The 20640-nt window shown below is 31.8% G+C and overlaps 2 protein-coding genes across 3 annotated transcripts in view; one reads left to right on the forward strand and one right to left on the reverse strand.

Moving 5' to 3' along the window:
- Positions 1-20640, reverse strand: part of LOC111004321 (unconventional myosin-XVIIIa) — a 136667-nt gene that overhangs the window by 98120 nt on the left and 17907 nt on the right. The window contains exons 1-2 of one of the 2 annotated variants that reach the window (XM_022275316.2): positions 11429-11503; positions 1770-2829 (exon numbers count right to left, since the gene is read on the reverse strand). In XM_022275316.2, coding sequence (XP_022131008.2) covers positions 1770-2714 — 945 coding nt within the window. In that variant the 5' untranslated portion in view covers positions 2715-2829; positions 11429-11503. Of the gene's footprint in view, positions 1-1769; positions 2830-11428; positions 11504-20101; positions 20240-20640 lie in introns of those variants that run through there. The other variant, XM_022275315.2, reaches the window with a different exon arrangement.
- On the forward strand, positions 14934-17666 carry LOC111004323. The gene is made up of 3 exons (XM_022275317.2): positions 14934-15185; positions 15562-15809; positions 15908-17666. Exons 1-3 carry the CDS (start codon positions 15023-15025, stop codon positions 16358-16360), a joined length of 864 nt encoding a protein of 287 aa, XP_022131009.1. The 5' UTR covers positions 14934-15022; the 3' UTR covers positions 16361-17666.

The raw sequence follows: 20640 nt of genomic DNA on the forward strand, positions 1-20640 counted from the left end.
ATTTTTAATACAGTTGCGAAAAAATTAAGCAATTTAATTAAACTATTTACTTTTTTCTCTTCTCTCTACGGAATAAATTCATTGCATGTAGATATGTGATATGTTTCCGGTAAATTGTTCTCCGAAGCAATTTTGTGCAATTATACTGAGTTCGGGTGGTATTCATTCAAATAAAATATCGTCGAAATTACTCATTTTGTGCAACAAATAACTCAACTCGAAAGAACATTTTCGGAAAATGGCGCCAACCGCAAAGAATATGAGCAAAGCTTGTTTTTTCTTTTCTTCACCCATTCTGGGTAGGCAAAGGAAACTTGGCCCATACAGCCAATTCTTCAGTAGACTATTTTTATTGAAAGAAAACCAAATCTAACTCATTGAGTACAATCATTAAATCTGATATTGAAACAAATAGTAGCTTCTTTTTAAAATATTTAATAAATATAAAAACTTCATGGTTAGTTTTTTCTTTTTAATATTTTTTTTATTGATATGAAATAAAATAAACCTAACCTAACTTATTGAATCCAATTATTAGTAAACTTTTTAAAAATACGTATTTGCATATATTATAAAATTCTTTTTAATATTTTTTTATTTGATATGAAATGAAAAGAAACCTAACCGAACTTATTGAATCCAATTATTATAATATTTAGAAATTATATCATAAAAACTTCTATGAATCTTTTTAATAAAACCTTCGTGGTTGGTTTTTTCTTTTTAATACACATTGTTTTGACAGTTGGCAAAGAAAACGCACGAGTGCGGGAATGGCAAAGAAAAAGCACGAGTGTGTAATAGCCCACTTTCCGAACGCTATACCTCCCTGCAATATGCCACTTTTTGAGCAACTGTATTAAAAAAATGTTTATGATTCTAAGTTTCATGTAACTATACAACTTTACACTAAAGCTACTTTGCTTCTTATGACATATTTATTGTAAATGGCAAATCAAACGCCTACTCTTTGCATCAGGAGCGTGTTTGATCTGCAAATCATTAGTATTCGTGTCTAGGCCCGGCTTATGTAATCGCCTTGTAACTTACTGACATTGGCGATTTTGTAATCTTTACAATGTTAATGTGTATTTGAGGTTACCTTTACGACTTTGCGAATTTTAAATAAAAAAATAATTTACAGAAAAAGTAACATTTTTCTCACACTGAACTCTATGTAAAACGTAAATAGATTTTTAACTGTAGGTATGGAACTTTTTAGTCTGTGTTAATACTTGCAAATATAGTTTTTGTATCACACAAAATATTTCGTGTTTACAACCAGAACTGCGTTCAATATATGTTTAATAACGTATATTTTAGTATAATTAATTAACAATAGTATCTCAAAATTAACTTGGAAAAAGAAGTAATTATTTGTAGATTACCCTGTAGAACACCCTTAAAAATATTTTTACTTTTATAATAGATTACGCTAGAACCAGTTCTAGCTGTATCTCCATAGCGATTTCCTAATTCCTATACGTGCATGTGACAACAATCTGTAAGTAAACATAGGTTGGTCACCTTGCTTAGAGAGATAAGATTACTTACACTATTTCAACAGTCGATATTTAAACACGTAGCCCCTTTGTCCATAATCCCAGTTACAATAAAATTCAATTAACTTAAACTGGACCGCTAGCCGAGGCATTAGCGTGACTAGCTGCCACCACATCGAGTTATCTGTAGTCGTGCAATCGATAGCATATCTAATACAGTTGCCAATTTGAGAGGACGATTATTCCCTTATTTAGATTACTACTTACCACGTATTCAGGTTGAGGGTGTGATGAAAACTCGGCCCACGGACGCAAAAGAGCACGTTCGGAGTCAGCCCCTTTAGCAGCAAAGCTCACTCCATAACGTCTCCACATGGCAAGGTCGTAAAGCCTTCGCCAAGGAACTCCGTCTGGCTTTTTCTTCCTGATGCTCCCACGCAGTGATCCCGTCCGTATAAATGGTTCATTTTGGTTTCCATTTTTGGATGTACCACGCCATGGAGGCTTCGCGCCATTAATATTCTTACCATTTATCATTCTACCGGAACCTTTTCGCACAAGTGGTGACTTATTTTCTACTTTCTTTTTTTCGTCAATACCAACAGGGGATAGATCATCGTCGTTGCGCAAGCCCTCAGACTTTACTTCTTCAATAGTCACAGCTGACGATTTCCTGATGCTACCTCTAGAAGGGGTTCTATTAAAAGTATTTTTCCATTTCTCACCGTCAACTTCGTCATGCAAAGCTAAAACAGGATCTTCAGCGTAGCGCATACGGGCTGTTTTCATTAAGGATGCCTTTGTGTTTTGTGTGAAAAGCCGTTCACATGGATCAGCTTTAGTTTCAGTGCGCGTTTTAAATGTATTTTCGGAATCGGTATCGCTATGCCCGTCATATGAGCTTGTACTGTTACTGAAACTCTTTGTGTAAGAGTTATTGTTACCGTTTTTGGCTAAATTACCGTTGCCATTCCTCGATTCTTGTATTTCTATGACACAGTCGTTTCGTAACGATTTTCGTGATTGAATGCTTGTGTTGGAATCAGATTTTACAAGCGGGTTATGCTTGTGATCGCCACAGCCGTGGGCATGCGCTTTTCCCGTACAATGCTTGTGAATTTTAGCTAAGGCAGCTAACGTCTTGGTTCCATTTGGTGACAGTTCATCACCACCTCGCAGGGACTGTTCAAACGGTCCTTGTATTTGAAACATTGTTAAATCTTCTATTTCACAATTCCCACACAGAGATTTAAATGGTTCATTGGCATTTTATGGGGTTAAAGTTCATTTTATATAGATCTGATCATGTCATGACAGTTGTAGTCCACTGCGCAATAACGAATTTATTAGACGGTGTAGTTCGGCAGCTGACTTTAAATGTCACTTATGCAATAATAACATGAAATCCGTATTACAGTAATAAAAATACTAGTTCAATATTATTCGTTAAAATATAAATGACATTGGATTAGCATGACTAAACATGTCTCTCCGCATTCAATGAATTATATTGTCTCAAACGTATACATTTAGCAGTTAGATAATTATTTATGTATATTTTCAGAAACTTCAAGTGTGTTTCTGATTATATTTCAGTCATGAAAATATACAATGCAACTATATGCTGGAACAACCTGTCATCTAGTCGCGAAATCTAATGTAGTAGTACACCTCAAAATAAAATGTAAAGTTATCTATTGGTACAGTCGACTGTGTTGAGAATTTAGGTGCATTATCTCACACTTGATGTTCTATATTTGTTTGTGTTTTAATTTTCTATTCTGGTTTTACGGTTAGAATAACTTTATTTCTCATATGAATTATGGTTTTTAAATGTATGTTTTTACTTTAATTGTTAACAGTTTGGTTTTGTTAAGTGTATTCCACTGAATACTATGTTGACTACACTGAGTTATAGCTGTCACTCCAAAAAAGTATGGGTCCAATGAAAATCAGTTAGAGCAACTTATAGCTGAAATGGGTCCATTTTTATTAAAGGGATTATGTATATGATTAAGTCAAATTATTTTTTTTCTTTCATTTAAAATTTGCCAAAGTCAAATTATGGAAAATCAACAATTTGTCAGTAAATCTCAATTTCTGTGGAAATAGGAGATAACATTTCGATTCAATTTTTTATCTATCACCTTAGCAAGTGGGTGTTATCGTGTTATCAATATTTGATTTCTCGTTATCAGTAACCTGACCGTGGGAATGAGTTCCTACTTTCTTCGGTATTCATGTTTGGCAAAACATTACCTGATTTCGAAACAATATTATCAATGTGTTCTGATTTTATTTTTGTAGCTATTTATTACTTTGTTTGAACAACGATATCGCTATGGCCATCGCAAATATTGATTATGACGGGAACATTTAAAACCACTTTAATAAAACAATAACAATAGTACGCAGTTCAAAATAGTTCGCTTCTTAGCTAGCACAAAAAAACGTCAGACCCATTGCCGCCTTTCAAGGATTGTGAACAAAAAAGTAAATATTTCTAAACAAAACAGTCCTAAATACTGAATTTCCCTATAGAATTTCGCGAATAGATATGACTAAAACCTATTTAATCACATGTAACAACTGCGTTTGTCGACAGACAACCTGACCAAAGCGGTTGAGAATAAATTATTATTTTCGCTATATAATTAGATTTAAGAATATTACTGTTTGATAAGAATACCATTTAAGCTAAATGGTCAGCGAATAAAGGGCTTTTATTATTATTATTATTATACAACAATATATAAAATTCCCCTACATAGATCTCACCGGGAGGTTCCTAGTATTACTGTATTTACTTTGAAGAAGTAATTTGTATTCTAGTTGGTTTGTTTCAATAGCTTAATCACGATATGTGTCGTGTCGCTCAGTAGGGGGCACAAAGATACACCGCTGCTGTTTCAATTAATATTTTTATATGAATATATATGTATTTTGTACAGTTACTCGAAATAATCTTGATACTGACAGCATATTTGACATATTTATTGACTATTGAAGTGGCACGAATACTAAAAATTTATAAAATTAACAAATTAAACTGTCGCATTTTTGGTCTTGAAAAGTTAATTGCAAATTTTAAATAAAACATCGTATTAAGAGTTAAGACTACATGATATATGTAAGACATTCATATATTACATTTTTACATTAATTAAACTCTCTAATCCACATATATATGGTTGCGAAATATTTGACAGTATCAATTAAAGAAATTTATTCAGATACATACACTACATATAAGAATTGGTTTATTTCTGTCGCTAGTACGTTAATTTAATTTATTACAACAGTATACAATTATGCAAGTCTCAATAGGAGCTGCCATGCATCAGTCTGTAAATCGTGACTACTCCGCTTGAAGAGTTGATAATCATGTTATGATCGACACTATAGATCATTAAATCAGTAAGGAAATTTCTTAGAAGTAAATTATAAGCGTCAGTCAAATTTAAATAATATCAAAACTCGTGGCGAATTTTAAAGTACTTTAACTTAATCATTGAAAATTTGCAGACAAGTTTTTTTTGTATTCCAAACAAAAATTATACCCACACTTAATGCTGGACCACTGTCACGGAGACAATTAAATCACAGTATGAAAATAAAAACTAAAAACTTTATAGTTAAGAACTGTTTAGTAACTTAACAATTAACGTAATTTAACTCTTTAATTACACTAGATTATACTTATGTGTAAGTATCATTTAAATTAATACCAGTTCTTGATACATCTAAAACGCTGATGGAATATATTACTGATGATATTGATGGAATATATAAAAAAAAAACATATGTTACGTTCGCTTCCCGAATCGAAATACTTGATGTTATTGTAACCAGAATTATACTAAAAAGTATTTTAAAAAATACAAGAAATTAGTTCTCTTCTAGAAATTTACGTTTCTATTTGGATATGGTGGGTTTGAGACGTTACAAAAAAAATCATATTGAATGGATAATCAAAACAAATTAGCAGAAATAGCTATCCGAAAATGTCCGCTCTTCCTTGGTTACAGTCGAGCCGCTTTGAGTAAATTTATACAAAGATTTTTTTATAAAAATCAGCAATCAGCGGCTATTACAGCCTTCAGTCAACATTAATACATATTATGAGACGTCTTACCCATAGCTTTTTTTAACCAAGTACAAAAATTTAAATAAAATTAATTACACTTCCAAACCACACCCGTGTACTTGAATTTAATTACCCATTAGACTTCTGATTCGATAAACATTTAACTGTATTAACCGATTTCAATACATTTATAATTAGCTAAAACAAAGCTGTATTTACGTAATAACAATCATAAAACCGCAAAGAATTGTAATGTAAGATGATCAACCTACGCTGTATTAAAACGGACAAGATCAAGGCTATTATGAACTACATGTATCATATGAATATAATTCAACTGAATTATGATATGTAACACAAAGTGGCTTATCTCGTCTTTGCATCTACACTATTCGACGTCAGAATATTAGGCCTCCTTGAAATGTTGAATATAATATAGTTTACACACGTAATATAGATACTTGGTTTCTTATTTGTTACGATATTAGCTTTGGAATTTAAGTGAATAGTTTAACTTGTATGTAATGTTATTTAATAAATGCGGACTTTAATAAATTAATTTAGGTATTTTTGAAATAAATTTTACGATAGCTTAAAATATACTAATACCTTAATACTTTCATTAATCAGGCAATTAAAACCCCAATTACATGCAAAATACCACATTATATTGATATGTATTTAATTGCTATTTTAATGTGTGCTATAACAATAAATGTCTCTTAAATAACGAATGTTGTAGCATATATGAGAGGATACAAGGACCTTGGGAAGAATAATATAAAAACATTTAATCTAATTTATTCAACGGTCGATAGCAATATTGGCAGGGATTTCCAAACGTCGCACTAGTCATTTATTTTACCTTTTATATGTTTAAAAAACAAAGTAATTTGACATGATTAAGATGCTTTTGATACTAATAAAATAATAATCTAAATATCAACCCTAGTCGTTAAAACCTCGGCTGTGCATCAATGTTTTTTCCTTCCAATAACAAAAACCTACCTCTCAATTAAAAAAGAAATATGATTGTTAAATCCAAAAATATACCGAATGTCTGTTGTACTTCGCTTAGTATATGATGTAAAAGTCAAAATATTATATTAAGTAAAAGTCAGTAATTTTATATAAATACAGGCAGAAAATTAAATATACCTTACATATTGGCGTTTCTAGAGAACGTCAGAATTATCTAAGGTGATCAGCCTATAATTTCAAATAAGTATCTCGGCATGACTGGTGGAGGCATTTACCCGTGAAGGGGTTTCGAGCAATGGTACTGAAGGTAGTAAGGATATTGAGTAACACGAAGAAAACATTATATTAAATTCATAGTAAATTCAACATTTTGATATAAGCGGCTTTTATTATTATTATATTGCCATCGCGACATTGGGCTCCTTTGGGCACGCACTACTTTGGTACTATATTTCTTGCATTTGATATTCATAGATGATAAGATGATGAAAACTAATTCACATAAGATAGCCAGTTTTAACCAATGAACACGATAAGTATGTAAATTTTAAACGCTTAATTAACGTGAGATCTCCGGATGAAAATAAATAATGCGTTAACGATTGTCACTTCCGAAGATGCAACGTATGGTTTACAACTTATTTTTAAAATCTTAACATTAAAATGAAACTTGTTATTGTACCACTATAAGTAATTCGTTGTAATATTAATTTAACAACAACAAGAAAATATCTTTATTCATATAAGTAGGTCGTCGAATGAACGTCAAAAAAATTATATTAATTGTAAATTTACATTTACTACCAGTCCTTGACTTGCGAACGTAACGTTGCGTAGAGCGAGCAAGAAGAACTGGCAAGAAACTTTTCACCGAAATTGTACATAAGACATTTAACACCGAAAAATGGATAGTACCGCGATATCTTTGACAAATTATTAATAACAAAGAAACGAAATAGAAATTATAAAATTACCTCTATGTCTGAAATGCTTTAGAATAATCTCTGCTAAGTCCATGACACAAGAACAGTAAGAGAAACGGTTTACATTTATAAACCAACAAAACTTACATTCCGAAGTACAAAACAGATATACAATTAATTCCAAACTACATAGCATTAATCACCATCATGTTGATAGCAACTGGCGGTATATAACGATTCAATTATATCATTAAAGCTGTCAGTATTGCACTGACGCAAATAATACAATCATCTAGGCCTTAAAGTCATTCAATTCAGAATGTCAATTGTCAGATATTCGATTGTCTCACAGCTGCAACTATTTAATGATGGGGTTAAAGTTATTATTATGATTGTAATAGTGCTATAATAACTTATATAAAACAGTTTTGTATCAGTCTTCGTACAAATAATAGCCCTTAATTAGGGTTCTCAATAAAGACAAAGTTTCCTAAACAAATCAGTATATATGGAAAAAGATCGGTACAAGATTCCTTCAACGATATAGAAAATAACATGTTCGTCACCAGAATACAAAAAAAATATTAAAACTGTCAACACCCAAACATAAATGTGGTTCCAGGAAAGTGATCCTTAATACCACGCATTCCAAGAACAGATAATATTAGTATTCTACCGCGGTACTAGCTCGTGATCTTTACAACACAATATAAAGAATACAGTAATTTACATTAAAACAGCACCAGTTTGCACGATCGTGACTAATCGAACAAGGGGCGATTGTTGACAATAATAAACTTTCAGCCGGCCTACAGAAATAACTTTAAGCCAGGCATTGAGACTAAGTTACAAGTTGGTGTATACGAAAGGAATGCTTGCTCAAATCAACCGGGAACCAAAATCAAGTAGGACCAAAGTTTCTATGATTCTTACGCAAAAGATAAAAATAAGATTGGGAATAACATGTTCTTTTACATTTTTGCACCATAGTTCATCTTATTTACAATTTTATCTTATCTTAAAATACATTTATTATATAAAAGACTTCCTATTTTTATATGTTTGCTTCAATTTTTCATCATTCAGCTCAAACTCTCCTCTCAACTCAACGCCTAAGGATCAAGCCGCTCGGAGAGGGATCCTATGGCGTTGCGTAGAGATGTGAGGTCACTCTGCATCTTCTACGGCATATGCCATGGAGAGTGTTCAATGGAGATGTTTGGATTAATACCTGCAGCTGAATTTCATCGTCGGACATCGAGGCAGAATACGAAATTCCACCAGTATCACCTCGACGTCCGCCGTTCCACAACTGTCAAACTGAGCGTTTTTCAAGGCAGTTTTTACTGCGCACAACCACTTTGTGGAACCAGCTGCCCACTGAAGTATTTCCGAACCAATTCGACCTAGGGTCCTTCAAGAAAAGAGCGTACCAATTCTTAAAAGGCATTGAGAGTGTCCATGGGCGGCCTTATCACTTAACATCAGGTGAGCCTCCTATAAAAAATTTATATATACATGAGGGAAACAATATTAAATTATTTTGATGAATGTCAGCTGTAGACGTCGTGATTTACCAATTATAGCGTTTTGAATGTCAACTTGAAGGAATAATGTATCTGTCTGAACATTATGAGAAACATTAATTTATAGCATCACAGAATGACATTAATCCATACTAAGCCACCGTATGCAACATAAGAGACCTTATATGCCATTACAAATAAACAAATATGCTATTAAAACGAATAGGGAACTGTATCTAATTATGCAAATCTGCAGAAATCGAAGATAAACAAAGTAAAAGATTTTTACATAATATAATCAGCTGTCAATAGCCGTTTAAAAGCAATAAGAAAGTGAAAACAAAAACCCCCGCACTGCCCACTCGAGCTTTAGTGACACATCTATATACAACATTGTTAATAATATAGTTCCCGGATATTTTGTTAGGCAATAAAACAAAAACTAATTATTAACAATAGTATATCATCGCTTATGTGAAGTTCGCATCTTCTTTAATTTGGAAGTGATAAAAGCAGAGACTGATGGTGAGTTCTAACCCTTCTAGGCTAGTTATCGGCATGCGCCCCCTAATTTTATTTCAAATTTAATAATTTCTAAATAACTTTCTATATACATTAGCGAGAGCGCTGTAAGTTTTTCTGGCGGAATGTGGAGCACAAGTAACAATAGGTTAAAATAGTAGTATTACTTATTTTAAGTGCTGAAGAAGACCTTTGCAGCTGCAGTTGGTAACACTAATCTATTTTGGTATCTTTACTTTGAGTAATTGACAGATTTTTTTGTCTCGGTCTAGTTGAAATAGGTATACAGGGGATTATGCAGGATCTAGCGAAGACGCGATTTCAGTGCGCTCCCCTAGTTCGTCGCGCCCTAGGCTTCAGCCTAATTAGCCTAAGGGTAAATCATGCCCTGGATAAAAGTATATAACAAGAGAAAAATACCACAGTACTTTGACTCATTTAATGTCGGCCTCTTGTATTATTATTATTTCGTAAGTATCTCGTTTACACACTCGTCCTACCCACTTCCCTGCTCACTACGGTTGAATGTAAAAGCGGTATTACATACATTTAAATTAATATGTAAAATGTTTCGTCGCGAACTAACAGTTTTTCCCTGGTGAAGAAACGTCAATCATTATTATTTAAGAGTAGTAACAATTTATTTATTCTTTAAAATAAAAAGTTCAGTTAAGTTGTAGTTTGAGTAATGTTTAATTTTCCTTTTTTTAAATCTTTTGTCATTGCATATTGTCTTGTAAATGTATTATTTTGTATAATATGTGTGTGTAAGATTTATACACATAAATCAATGAAACAAAAAAAAATTAAAACGCGCTTTCATTAACATTTGATATCAACTGAAATATTATATTTTTTATACATATACGTAGTAAATCTTGTAAACACTCAGAAATCTTAGACCTTAATTGCCATCAAAGCAGTCGCTCTGTTTTAGTTTGAATCTAAGAGGCGAACTTCTTGCGTAGGTTGTTTTCGAGTGCAGTGAAATTTAAGTAAACATAACATTATGCAAAGACCGCTCACACCTTTAACCTTCCGTTGGCGAAGGTGATTTCATAACTTCCACATTTGGTACGAAGCATCTACACTATAAAGCAAACTATTCACAGTAAGGACATCAAACTTATCAGCTACAATCGTACGGTGTTATACTAGGGTAACCTGTCAGTTTCCGCTCTTTTCCCTATAGATAATCTATTATTCATAAAGCATAATGCACATGCATTTGTATGCGTTCCATTCGGTTTCCTTAGTCGATCTCGGGTTGGATACGAAAATAGTTACCGCCGGCGCATCGGTTAATTCCGATCCCTTTTATAGATGCACAGTTATTCTCTGGAGATTCCTGGACTGGAATTCAATTTTCTTATGCTCTAATTGGCTTTTAGTGTTCATGACACAGATTTGCGGGTGGTGGGTGTTATGGACATGATTATTTTATTCAAACTTGTATATCGCAAGCTGCAATTAGCATTTGTTTCATAACTGGCACATAAAAGCTAAGAAAAGCTCACACATTAATAACAATGATAATAGGGCGATAAGAGAATGTTGTGTGTTCTATAGTTACGTCAAAAAATCGGTTTTTCCATAACTATAGCCGCGAATTTATTTAAAGTAACATAATTTGGAATTATGTTTTTGCTACAACACTTCTATAATAGCAAAATTTTTGTTTATATATATTTGTGTAGATTAAAAATAATATTTTGAAATAACGGATTTAATGAGAAGCTTTCACTATTGCAAATATTGATTATCGCACTACTGGTTCAAAGATAAAATTGCAAATCCAGACATCGATCTGTCACCATTGACAGACGATTACGCAGCCGAACTACACCGATAACTATTAATTAAACACATTCACTAAACTTCACTCACGAAATAATCGCTTATATATTCGATTCGTGATCACAAGTGCGCGTGCGTTGAGGGCGCGGCGCGGTTTTCAACTGTTTAGGTTCGTTTAGGTGTTTACGTGCCGTTTAAGTTTTAAACGCGTGATTTCTAATCACGTAGCGTTGACAACTTAGGTCCAAGTATTAGAGATACTCTATATTGTTTTAGCTGAAACTATGGCCATTGGAAACATAGATTATAGTTTATGACCGGAGAGTTAGCCTAATTATTCAGAAAACCAGAGGTTTAGACTGCTAGTCTATACAAATGGTTGGCTTTTTTTAAACGTTTACCTTTAGCACTGTCGTAGATATTAATTATTGATTTATTTATTTAGTACTCCTACAGCTAACATAAATTATATATAATTACAAACAAATACACTGAGAATATAGCCAAAGATGGAATACATGATACATTTAACAATAACAAGATTTATAAAAGGGAACAAACAAACAAAAATTATTTAATACATTTGACTAATTGTGATTAATTTTTATTTAACTAAGCTTAAATTAGTTTATCTGGCCATAAAGCGGTGTACATCGTTGTTTTGGTACTAATTTAAAAAAACTAACAAAATGTTACTTAGCCTTGTTATAATTTATTGTTCAGTTTATTTACATACAGCTGTAAAAAGGTACTTATAAAAATAACCTCGCTGTATCCACTTTATGTCACGTGGAATAAGTGATACCTGTCTATCTAATGTTCCAAAATAAACGTTTATTTTTATATAGTAAATACGATAGCTAAATAAATATCGATTTATGGATTGTTTGACATAACCTGACTACTTACGAAGAACTACTTGGACCAAAAGCTTCATTGCGTACGAGGCTTATTGTCTAATGGAAGTTTTTATCGTTACATACGGGAACATGTGTAAATGTAGTCAAATTGATGTCTCTTGAGTGCCGAAACACCTCGGTGATAATCAATTTTCGTCATGAAGGTCATATTAGGTGATGTTTACGAAATCACTATTCTATTTATAACCAGGGCAAGATATATAAATGTATTATTTATACCTTAGATTAAAATTTAAAAAATAAAGAAACTGATTAGACTTTTAGTTTAGGCATTATGAGATTTGGTCAAATATGGTACACAAATAAAAAGTTTGCCAAATGACCTATCATTAACCAATCAGCAGCGGGGACAATTTAATAAAGCAATTATGGGTGAATTGAAGATGTCAATCGCCCACCGGTGAGAGGCAGACAAAACAATGACATCATTTTCAATTAGTGATTATTAAACGAAGCCACCGTCTAAAATCATTTAAAATAAAGTGGATTTAAATGAAGGCAAATTTGAATCCAGAGTTATAAAGATCTGGTTTGCCGTCATTAAAAAAACTGCTATTAAGCACAGATTATTTCTGGTAGATAAGTGATCAAACACATAGAGTGGCCTCAATAACTACAGTACATAGACTAAAGAGAGATTGAGACTGACAATTGACTAGTCTGGTAAAAATTGTAAACTTTGATAACGACGAATTTTCGTATTCTGCGAAACAGCGTAGAGCGAGTATTTTTCTTTATCCAATACTTAAATAGAAACTTAATACTTAATTAGAATGTCAATGTACAGCAATAAAATTGAATCGCATCTCTCTTTAAACTCGTAGATTGTGTATTAAACTAATACATATATTAATTTTATCATTTCAGCTTACATACAGGAAGGAACCAGGAAGTAAATTTGACGCGTTGTTACACACATCACTGACTCCCACCCTCGTCCAAATATAAATAATACTCTCACAACTCCGAAATGATTTTATATACCCAATTATAAATCATTGTTAAAGTGCTTTGCGGAGCTTCATTATTTAATTTATATTTATTAATGCTCACTAGGAATAAACATTTACAGACTTGCTAATTGGATAAAACTGGGGTCATAGAACCGGCCTATTAACAAAAACTAATAAAGACTTGAGACTTCTCGGCAGAGTACTTTTCAAATCAGTGCTAACTAATAATTTACGGTTCAATGGTTTTGTAAAGTCTTTTCCATAACAAACGCAAGCTTATAGTTTTGTTTTGCTTGGCTTTAGCCATACATTCTTAAACTACATGAGATAATAACAGGTCGTAGCGTTGTGTGAGATAATTGAATATGGAAATATGCTCGAAAATAAAAAATAAAAATACCTGTAAATTTGTCATATTTGATAGAACCAAGTTTAAAACAATATTTTCAAATGTTTTAAACATTTAAAGATATATTTTTTTTATTGTTTTAATTTATTTTTACACCTGCGCTTAAGAATTAAATAATAATATTATCAATAAAGTTAAAAATGTTGCTGCAACGAGCGGTCTTATCGGTCTTAGCGGTCTAATCACACTTTTCCAGGCAATGAAAACAATAAAAAATGTGAATAACAATAAATAAGAAATCTTAATATAAATAAAGACAACTACTTATAAACTTACCAAAACAGAGCAAATGCCACGATAAAAAAGAAAATTAAAAAAAGATTATTAAAAAAAGTATTACTCTCCTTTATTCAAAGTCATCCATACGAATCCGTTTCTATTTACTTACATACTTCAGTAATAAGATTCCAGATAAATATCAATAACAAAGCGCGTGCCGCATACCAGAATAACTTCAAAAGGGATATAAATTAAAACGGCGTATTATTTTATCTTCAAAGGTTGTGTACCCTCATTAGGTAAGAGTAATGTAATCGTTTAGACACTAATAAGTATCGTATTTAATATAATATATTATATTTCGTGCAATGGTTTTTTGCAATTCATTTCTTTGTTGAACATCTGGGCGTTCTAAGTAGGTACATATATTTAAAAAACTCCAAACGTAACCTTCTATCATTTAACTAAAATTATATGTATGTATAAAATATCAACGCTGCTGTATCTTATCACACCTAAGTGTAGTACAAAAGATACTGGAAGACAAACTCGAAAATTTAAGCTTTTATAAATTACTGTAGGGTGATAAGCTGATAATATACAGCTTGTGCCTCTTACGAAATTGACCCATAAAACTCTTCAAATATCACAGTATTCTTTCTTTTTCGTTTGCAACATAAATTCGTTTTGTCTTTTAATATTTTACGACGACACCACCACATGTTGTGGTACCAAAATGTAAAAACATACAACGGCAAAAAATATTCATCTTTGCTTAATGTGATCGTTGCACTTGCACAATACGCTTCATAGTAACTAGGAATGTTTGGTGAACAAGGACATCTATAGTCAAATTAAAGAATTCGGTGAACTACTGCTAAATATTCATTTAGTAGTAATGACAAAAGCGACACCTAGCGTCAAATACAAAAACAGCTAAGTAAACACGTTATGGTTGAGATTAACTAGATGTCTCTCATGCCTCAAAAAGTACTGACTGGCAAATTATTTGACCAATCTCTATTTAGAATTCTTATGACTAGTTGTGACGTCGCGTTGCGCAGCGCGTCTATTTTCGTCTCTGGATTGTGATTCGTGGATTGTAATGGTTAGCAGACATTTTGTTTTACGAAGGCAAACGCAACGTGACGCAAGCAAATATTTATTATAGACAGTGCAAAAAATGCCATTAAATGCAATTGGATGGACATCCGAAGAAAATATTGCTCTCATTGAATTGGTGAAGCCACATACTTTTCTCTACAATCTTCTTGACCCGTCACGTAAAAATATTTTGGCTCGAGTATCCACTTGGCAAGAAATAGCTCAAGCATTATTAAAACCAGGTAAGGTCAACCGATTGGTCCAACTTGTGCTGCATTACACAACTGCAGAGATATGTGAATTTTGGAGTATTCAGAAATCAGAATGCAAAAGTAAACATTAGATTTAAGATTACAGATCTATTGTGGTCTTAGAACAGAAACTTATAAAATACTACATGTTAATATAATTTGGAGAACGTAGCAGGACTTAAGAAGGAAAATGCAATAGACATGACGTATAACAAAATGTTGCTTTTGCTCTTCAGCTGACAATCACTTAATCTTAACAATAAGGCAATTCTTCTTTTACTTCCTTGCAATAGTAACATTAAAATAGTATATTTTTAGTATAGTATTGTTATGGTGTTTCTTAGGAACATTTTTAAAACATTTACAGTTGAAGAGTGCAAAAAGCGGTGGCGCGGTCTTCGAGATAGCTATATGAGGTGTAAGCGTTTGGGTACAATGCATAAAACAAAAACAAATATAAATGAAAAACTGCAATTCCTTGATTCATTGCCAATTGATGGAACTGCTAGTGATTCTGAGGGGAGATTTGAGGAAGTGAACATTGATGACATAAATGATGCATCAGAAATATGCACGGAACAGCAAGTTATTACCGACAATCAAGAATATTATGAGGTATATATACATAATTTATTAAGTACTAAACAGTGTATTTTACACAACTTTTCAAATGAAAGCAAAAAAATATATTTTTAAATTTCTGTAATTTCCAGATCACTCTTGTGGATGGGCCAAAGCAAGAGGATTCTAAAAATTTAATTAAAATTCTTCCAAAAACTGAAAAGAAATTTCAACAAATATTGAATTCAGGGGAGCCTCCTCGAAAAATAGGAAGAAAGAATTCTGGTAGAAAAAAATCTACGCCAATGCCTAGAAATTTAACACCAGTTAAAATTTTACCAAAACCAATAATAACAAGCCAACCTAAATTAGTAAGATATATTGAAGAACCAAAAACACCAGAACAGAGATCTCAAGTTATAGATAAGCTTATAGAGAAAATATTAAAAGAAAATACAAATGAAATTGATGTATTCTTTAAGAGTATGGCAGCTAGTGTTAAAAAATTACAACCAAATTTAATACCTAAGGTTAAAATGGAAGTGTGCAATGTGATAGCTAAGTATGAAATGCAAAGTTTTGAAAAAAATGTGCAGAACAATTGACAAGAATGTGTGTATAAACAAAAAAATGTTAAAACAGTGACTATTTTAATATGTTTATAAAAGTGACATTTAGAAATGAAGCTAGGAGTATAAAACAGTTATGACTGACTTATTATGGCAAAAATGTATTGAATTCTGACATATAGTGCTCCCATATGTCAGAATTCAATACATTTTTGCACTAACTCTCATTTCTGAATATCACCTTTATCTCTTGGGTGTTACATCAATATTAATTAGAGTAATGCCAAACATACACCAGAAACTAAACTAATATGGCCTTATTATGTAATATGAACTAATATATTACTATGCTAGTTGTCTTATGGTTATCTTAATATATGTATATAAATCTCCTGTCACAATGTTTGTCAGCAATGGACACCTAAACTACCAAACCAATATCAATCAAATTTGCACACCTGCAGCTGCACCTGCATTTGTGCAGTTAGATCTAACTTAAAAGATAGGATAGCTTACATCTCAATTTATATCAGCAATATTATTTTATTGCAAATATTTGTTTATTTATTGATACAATTCTAACAGATGGCGCTGTGTTAAAAGTACCAACGTTTCACATAAATTCTAACGTTTTCCTTGTATAGTAGTATACTACTATGTAATAGAACAAAAACCTTAGCCACAACAACACTTGGCCAAGTCTGCTAGTTATATATACATTTGATTTTGTTATATATTTGTTTATATAAATATTCCTAAGTTTAACTTCATTCTGTAGTAGAAAAGGGTATAAGAAAATACTAAATGTTAGCAAGTTTCTTGTATGACTGTGTCCATATGTAGATTTGATATATGGGTCATACTTTGTACTAAGTCTCGACTCTGAAGCTTGTCCTAATGGTTCCCTTTTGTATCATTACTAGAAATGAATTTATATATAAGTTTGGAAGCTAGTAAGTAGTTGGTAGTTCAGCTATACCTGCTTAACTAAATAAGGTTAGTTGAGTTGGCAGTAGGTTTTCAGATTCAGAGTTGGCTTTAAAATAAATACTGATAAGATGTTTGCGAAAGTCACTAGTTTTGATATATATTGTATATAATATAGTCAGTCCTTGAAGGTTACCTGTAAACTAAATTGTTGATTAATTGAAGATTAATAAATTTGCTTAGGTTATTGTACAAAAGACAGGCCTTGATTATTTTGTAAATATTAAAATGTTTAATGTATTAATGTTAATAGAGATCCATTTATTGTTAAAAATACAGTTGTATCATTCTGCAATTGAGACTTATGTATGTTAGTATAATGGCTAGAAAAATAAAGTTATACTGAATTTTTATAGTCATGACTTTTTGTTTGCAACCAACCTCATAGTATATAATCCGTCTTTTTAATTAATACACACAATATTTTAAATGTTAAATTTCATATAAAACATAATATAATGATGTAGGAATTATGATTTATTGCGACTTTTAGGTGTTTTAAAAATCTAAATGTAAAGTTGTTTATACTACTTACTTCTAATTTGTGACATATTGTAAGATCTTACAATGAATAACAAATTTCATGCAGGCTTCTCATAAATGTTGCAATAGCTAGATGTTTCAAGTTTTGAATTCAATCAGATTTTGCTGTCGACATCAATATATAACTAATTTTCTTTTGGTCAAAGGTGGTTTTAGAATTTGGTATGAATTACATCATACGTCTAACGATCTAAAACGTAAGCTATTCTGCGCAGGTCAAAAGGAAGCCTCATTCGCAGTAAGATATGACCCGTCTAGACTACTTACGCGCTCCGTTGCACCTACTGCAATTTCCCGACTAAAGTTTACATCTAAACATGACCGATTTAGTTCGCTAGATTTTTGAGAATTTAACATTTAAAAAATCAACGGATCAAAATTTTTTAGGATACACCAACGAGACTTTCTTAACCCTATTGTTTTGTATCGACTATTTTTGTTTCTTTTCTACCTCCTTGTAAAGAAATCTACTAGGATCGTGGAGTAAATATAGATACAAGTTATATAGAACTCAAATATTTCGCACATACCCTGAGGCGTTAGCCATGAAATAGATCTAGTCATAAAAATTTCAAACGAGTTGCATTTTTATAATTCTGATTGAGTACACGTCCATATTGAGGTCGTATTTCAACGCAACGCATGTTATCTATTACACTAAAAACCTAAATAGGATATTGTTTCCGTTTTATGTACCCAATTTTTTACTTACTAATATTTAACAATTGATTAAAATTATATCGCTTGCTGTTACATTAACGCTAGAGTTTTATAATTGTAATAATGCCTACGAGTCGTATAGGTAAGAACTCTGAAATACCATACGTATTGAAAAATCTCCAGTTAGGTAAGTAAAGAAAAAGAAAAATGTGTCTTGTTTGTTTGATAAATGCCTTTAGATACAGGATTAATCTTGTAGGCGAAATGCTGCATAAGACCGGAGAGCATAAAATCGTTTGGTTTTGAGAAACAATACATCGCTAAAGCTTGTACTAATGTATGAGGGCGCTTAAGTATTCCACCCTAACACAAGTGTCTGGATTGAATGGAAGCTAGCATATTATACGGAATACGTGTCTCCGTTAACAAGGTCCTTTGCGACTACAGGTGTATAACTAGTGAAAGCAACGAAGTAAGGCACAATGGAGAAATGCATTACTTATGAAGGACGGTATTAATTATACCGTTCTCCTTTATCTGGGTTTATTACGATTTATGTGGTTGCTTTGACTTTATAAAAATGAAAACATTTCAATTAATACAATCGAAAATTCAAGTAACTTTATTCAGCTATGGGCCCTTAATTCTTAATGTTATTAATGGCTTCACCACAATAGGGTCCAATAGACAAGGGGAACAACTCAATAAACCTATCTGCGAGATTAAAGATAAATCCTATTGGGGCGTAAATAAAATTACGCAGTTCTAAAATATTTCATTAAATATATATATATATATATATATATATATATATATATATATATATATCGATAACTAGAAGTATATAAATATAGGTACAGTTACAAATATTATGTAAAGGAAAATGTAACACTTATTGTAGGTATAAATAAATATAGCATCAAGCTAATTACCGCTTTAATAACGCAATGTTACGTTGATATGCAATTATTTAGAACTTATAAACGTTTACCTTGTAGAGAATCTAGACCACGACATATTAATTAGGTTAAGGATATAACCATTGTAATTATAAACCTATGCAAAGCGTATCTATGACCACTATGACAAATGACACGGTACGGTTTGTCATGTGTCACATGAAAAGTGGCAGTACATATTTCAAACATTAAAAAAATAATTATTAAAAATCTCAAGAATTATTTACGAGAAAAAGCAAACAATTGAAATTTGCGCAGTATAATTTTATGTAATTATTTACGTCATTTCGATTGCAATTCGCATTATGTAGTTAATCAACACGTCCAAATATTACACAGCAAAAAACCTTTTTTACAAGTGTTTGTTCTTATAATTTACAAACATGGAATCATTTATTAGAAATACGCGCTTTAGTGAGTACCCATGGGCGGCTGTATTAGGTAACATCACGAGAGCCTCCTGCTCGTTTGTCTCCTATTACAAAAAAAATAAATAAAAAAAAAATAAAATTATTAGTATAATGTTTCCCACGTCATATTAATAAATGATTTTCGATGTATTTATTACTGAAAAATGTACTGTAATTGTTTTATAATGTTTATGTGATATATTAAATAAATAACTTACCTGTGTACTAATGAATCGCCTGCTTCCAGATCTGCTGAGGGTTCCACCTCTCACGTTGCTGTCAGAAAGTTCAACTTCAGCACCACCATCAGCAGCGCGACGGCGTGACAGCTCACATAATTCTGCTATTGGTTGCACCTGGGTTATAATAAATAATAATGCTCGATTTTTATTGAAATAGCCGATGCTACAAAAAATGCTACATTATTTTTAAGCACACTTCTTCGTTGTACCCTAGCAGCAGTAGTTGAAACCCTGCTGCACTCATTGATTGAACCTCCTGCGGCAGACTTGTATATTATACTAATCTTAAAATCAAAAATCAAAGAAAAAGAGTTTAAGTTATATTATTAACTTTTTATCACGGGCCATCATACCTTGTGTTAAAAATATAATACTTACAGCAAGCAGTAAGATTGAGTATAGTATGGTGAATACGGTGCATTGAAAACCATTAAATATTATTTAAAATGAAGCTTTCTCCGTGATTACGTTAATATGTAATAAAATCAGAGTTTTTAAATAACTACATTTTTTAA

This window comes from Pieris rapae, chromosome 14, assembly GCF_905147795.1.
Source record: "Pieris rapae chromosome 14, ilPieRapa1.1, whole genome shotgun sequence".
NCBI lineage: Eukaryota > Metazoa > Arthropoda > Insecta > Lepidoptera > Pieridae > Pieris > Pieris rapae.

Bases quoted from the DNA above. Each gene is read 5' to 3' on its own strand.
- LOC111004323 (XM_022275317.2), top strand. From the start codon at position 15,023: ATGCCATTAAATGCAATTGGATGGACATCCGAAGAAAATATTGCTCTC. The intron at 15,186-15,561 runs GTAAGGTCAACC...AAACATTTACAG, and splicing joins TCAAGCATTATTAAAACCAG to TTGAAGAGTGCAAAAAGCGG. The intron at 15,810-15,907 runs GTATATATACAT...TGTAATTTCCAG, and splicing joins ACAATCAAGAATATTATGAG to ATCACTCTTGTGGATGGGCC.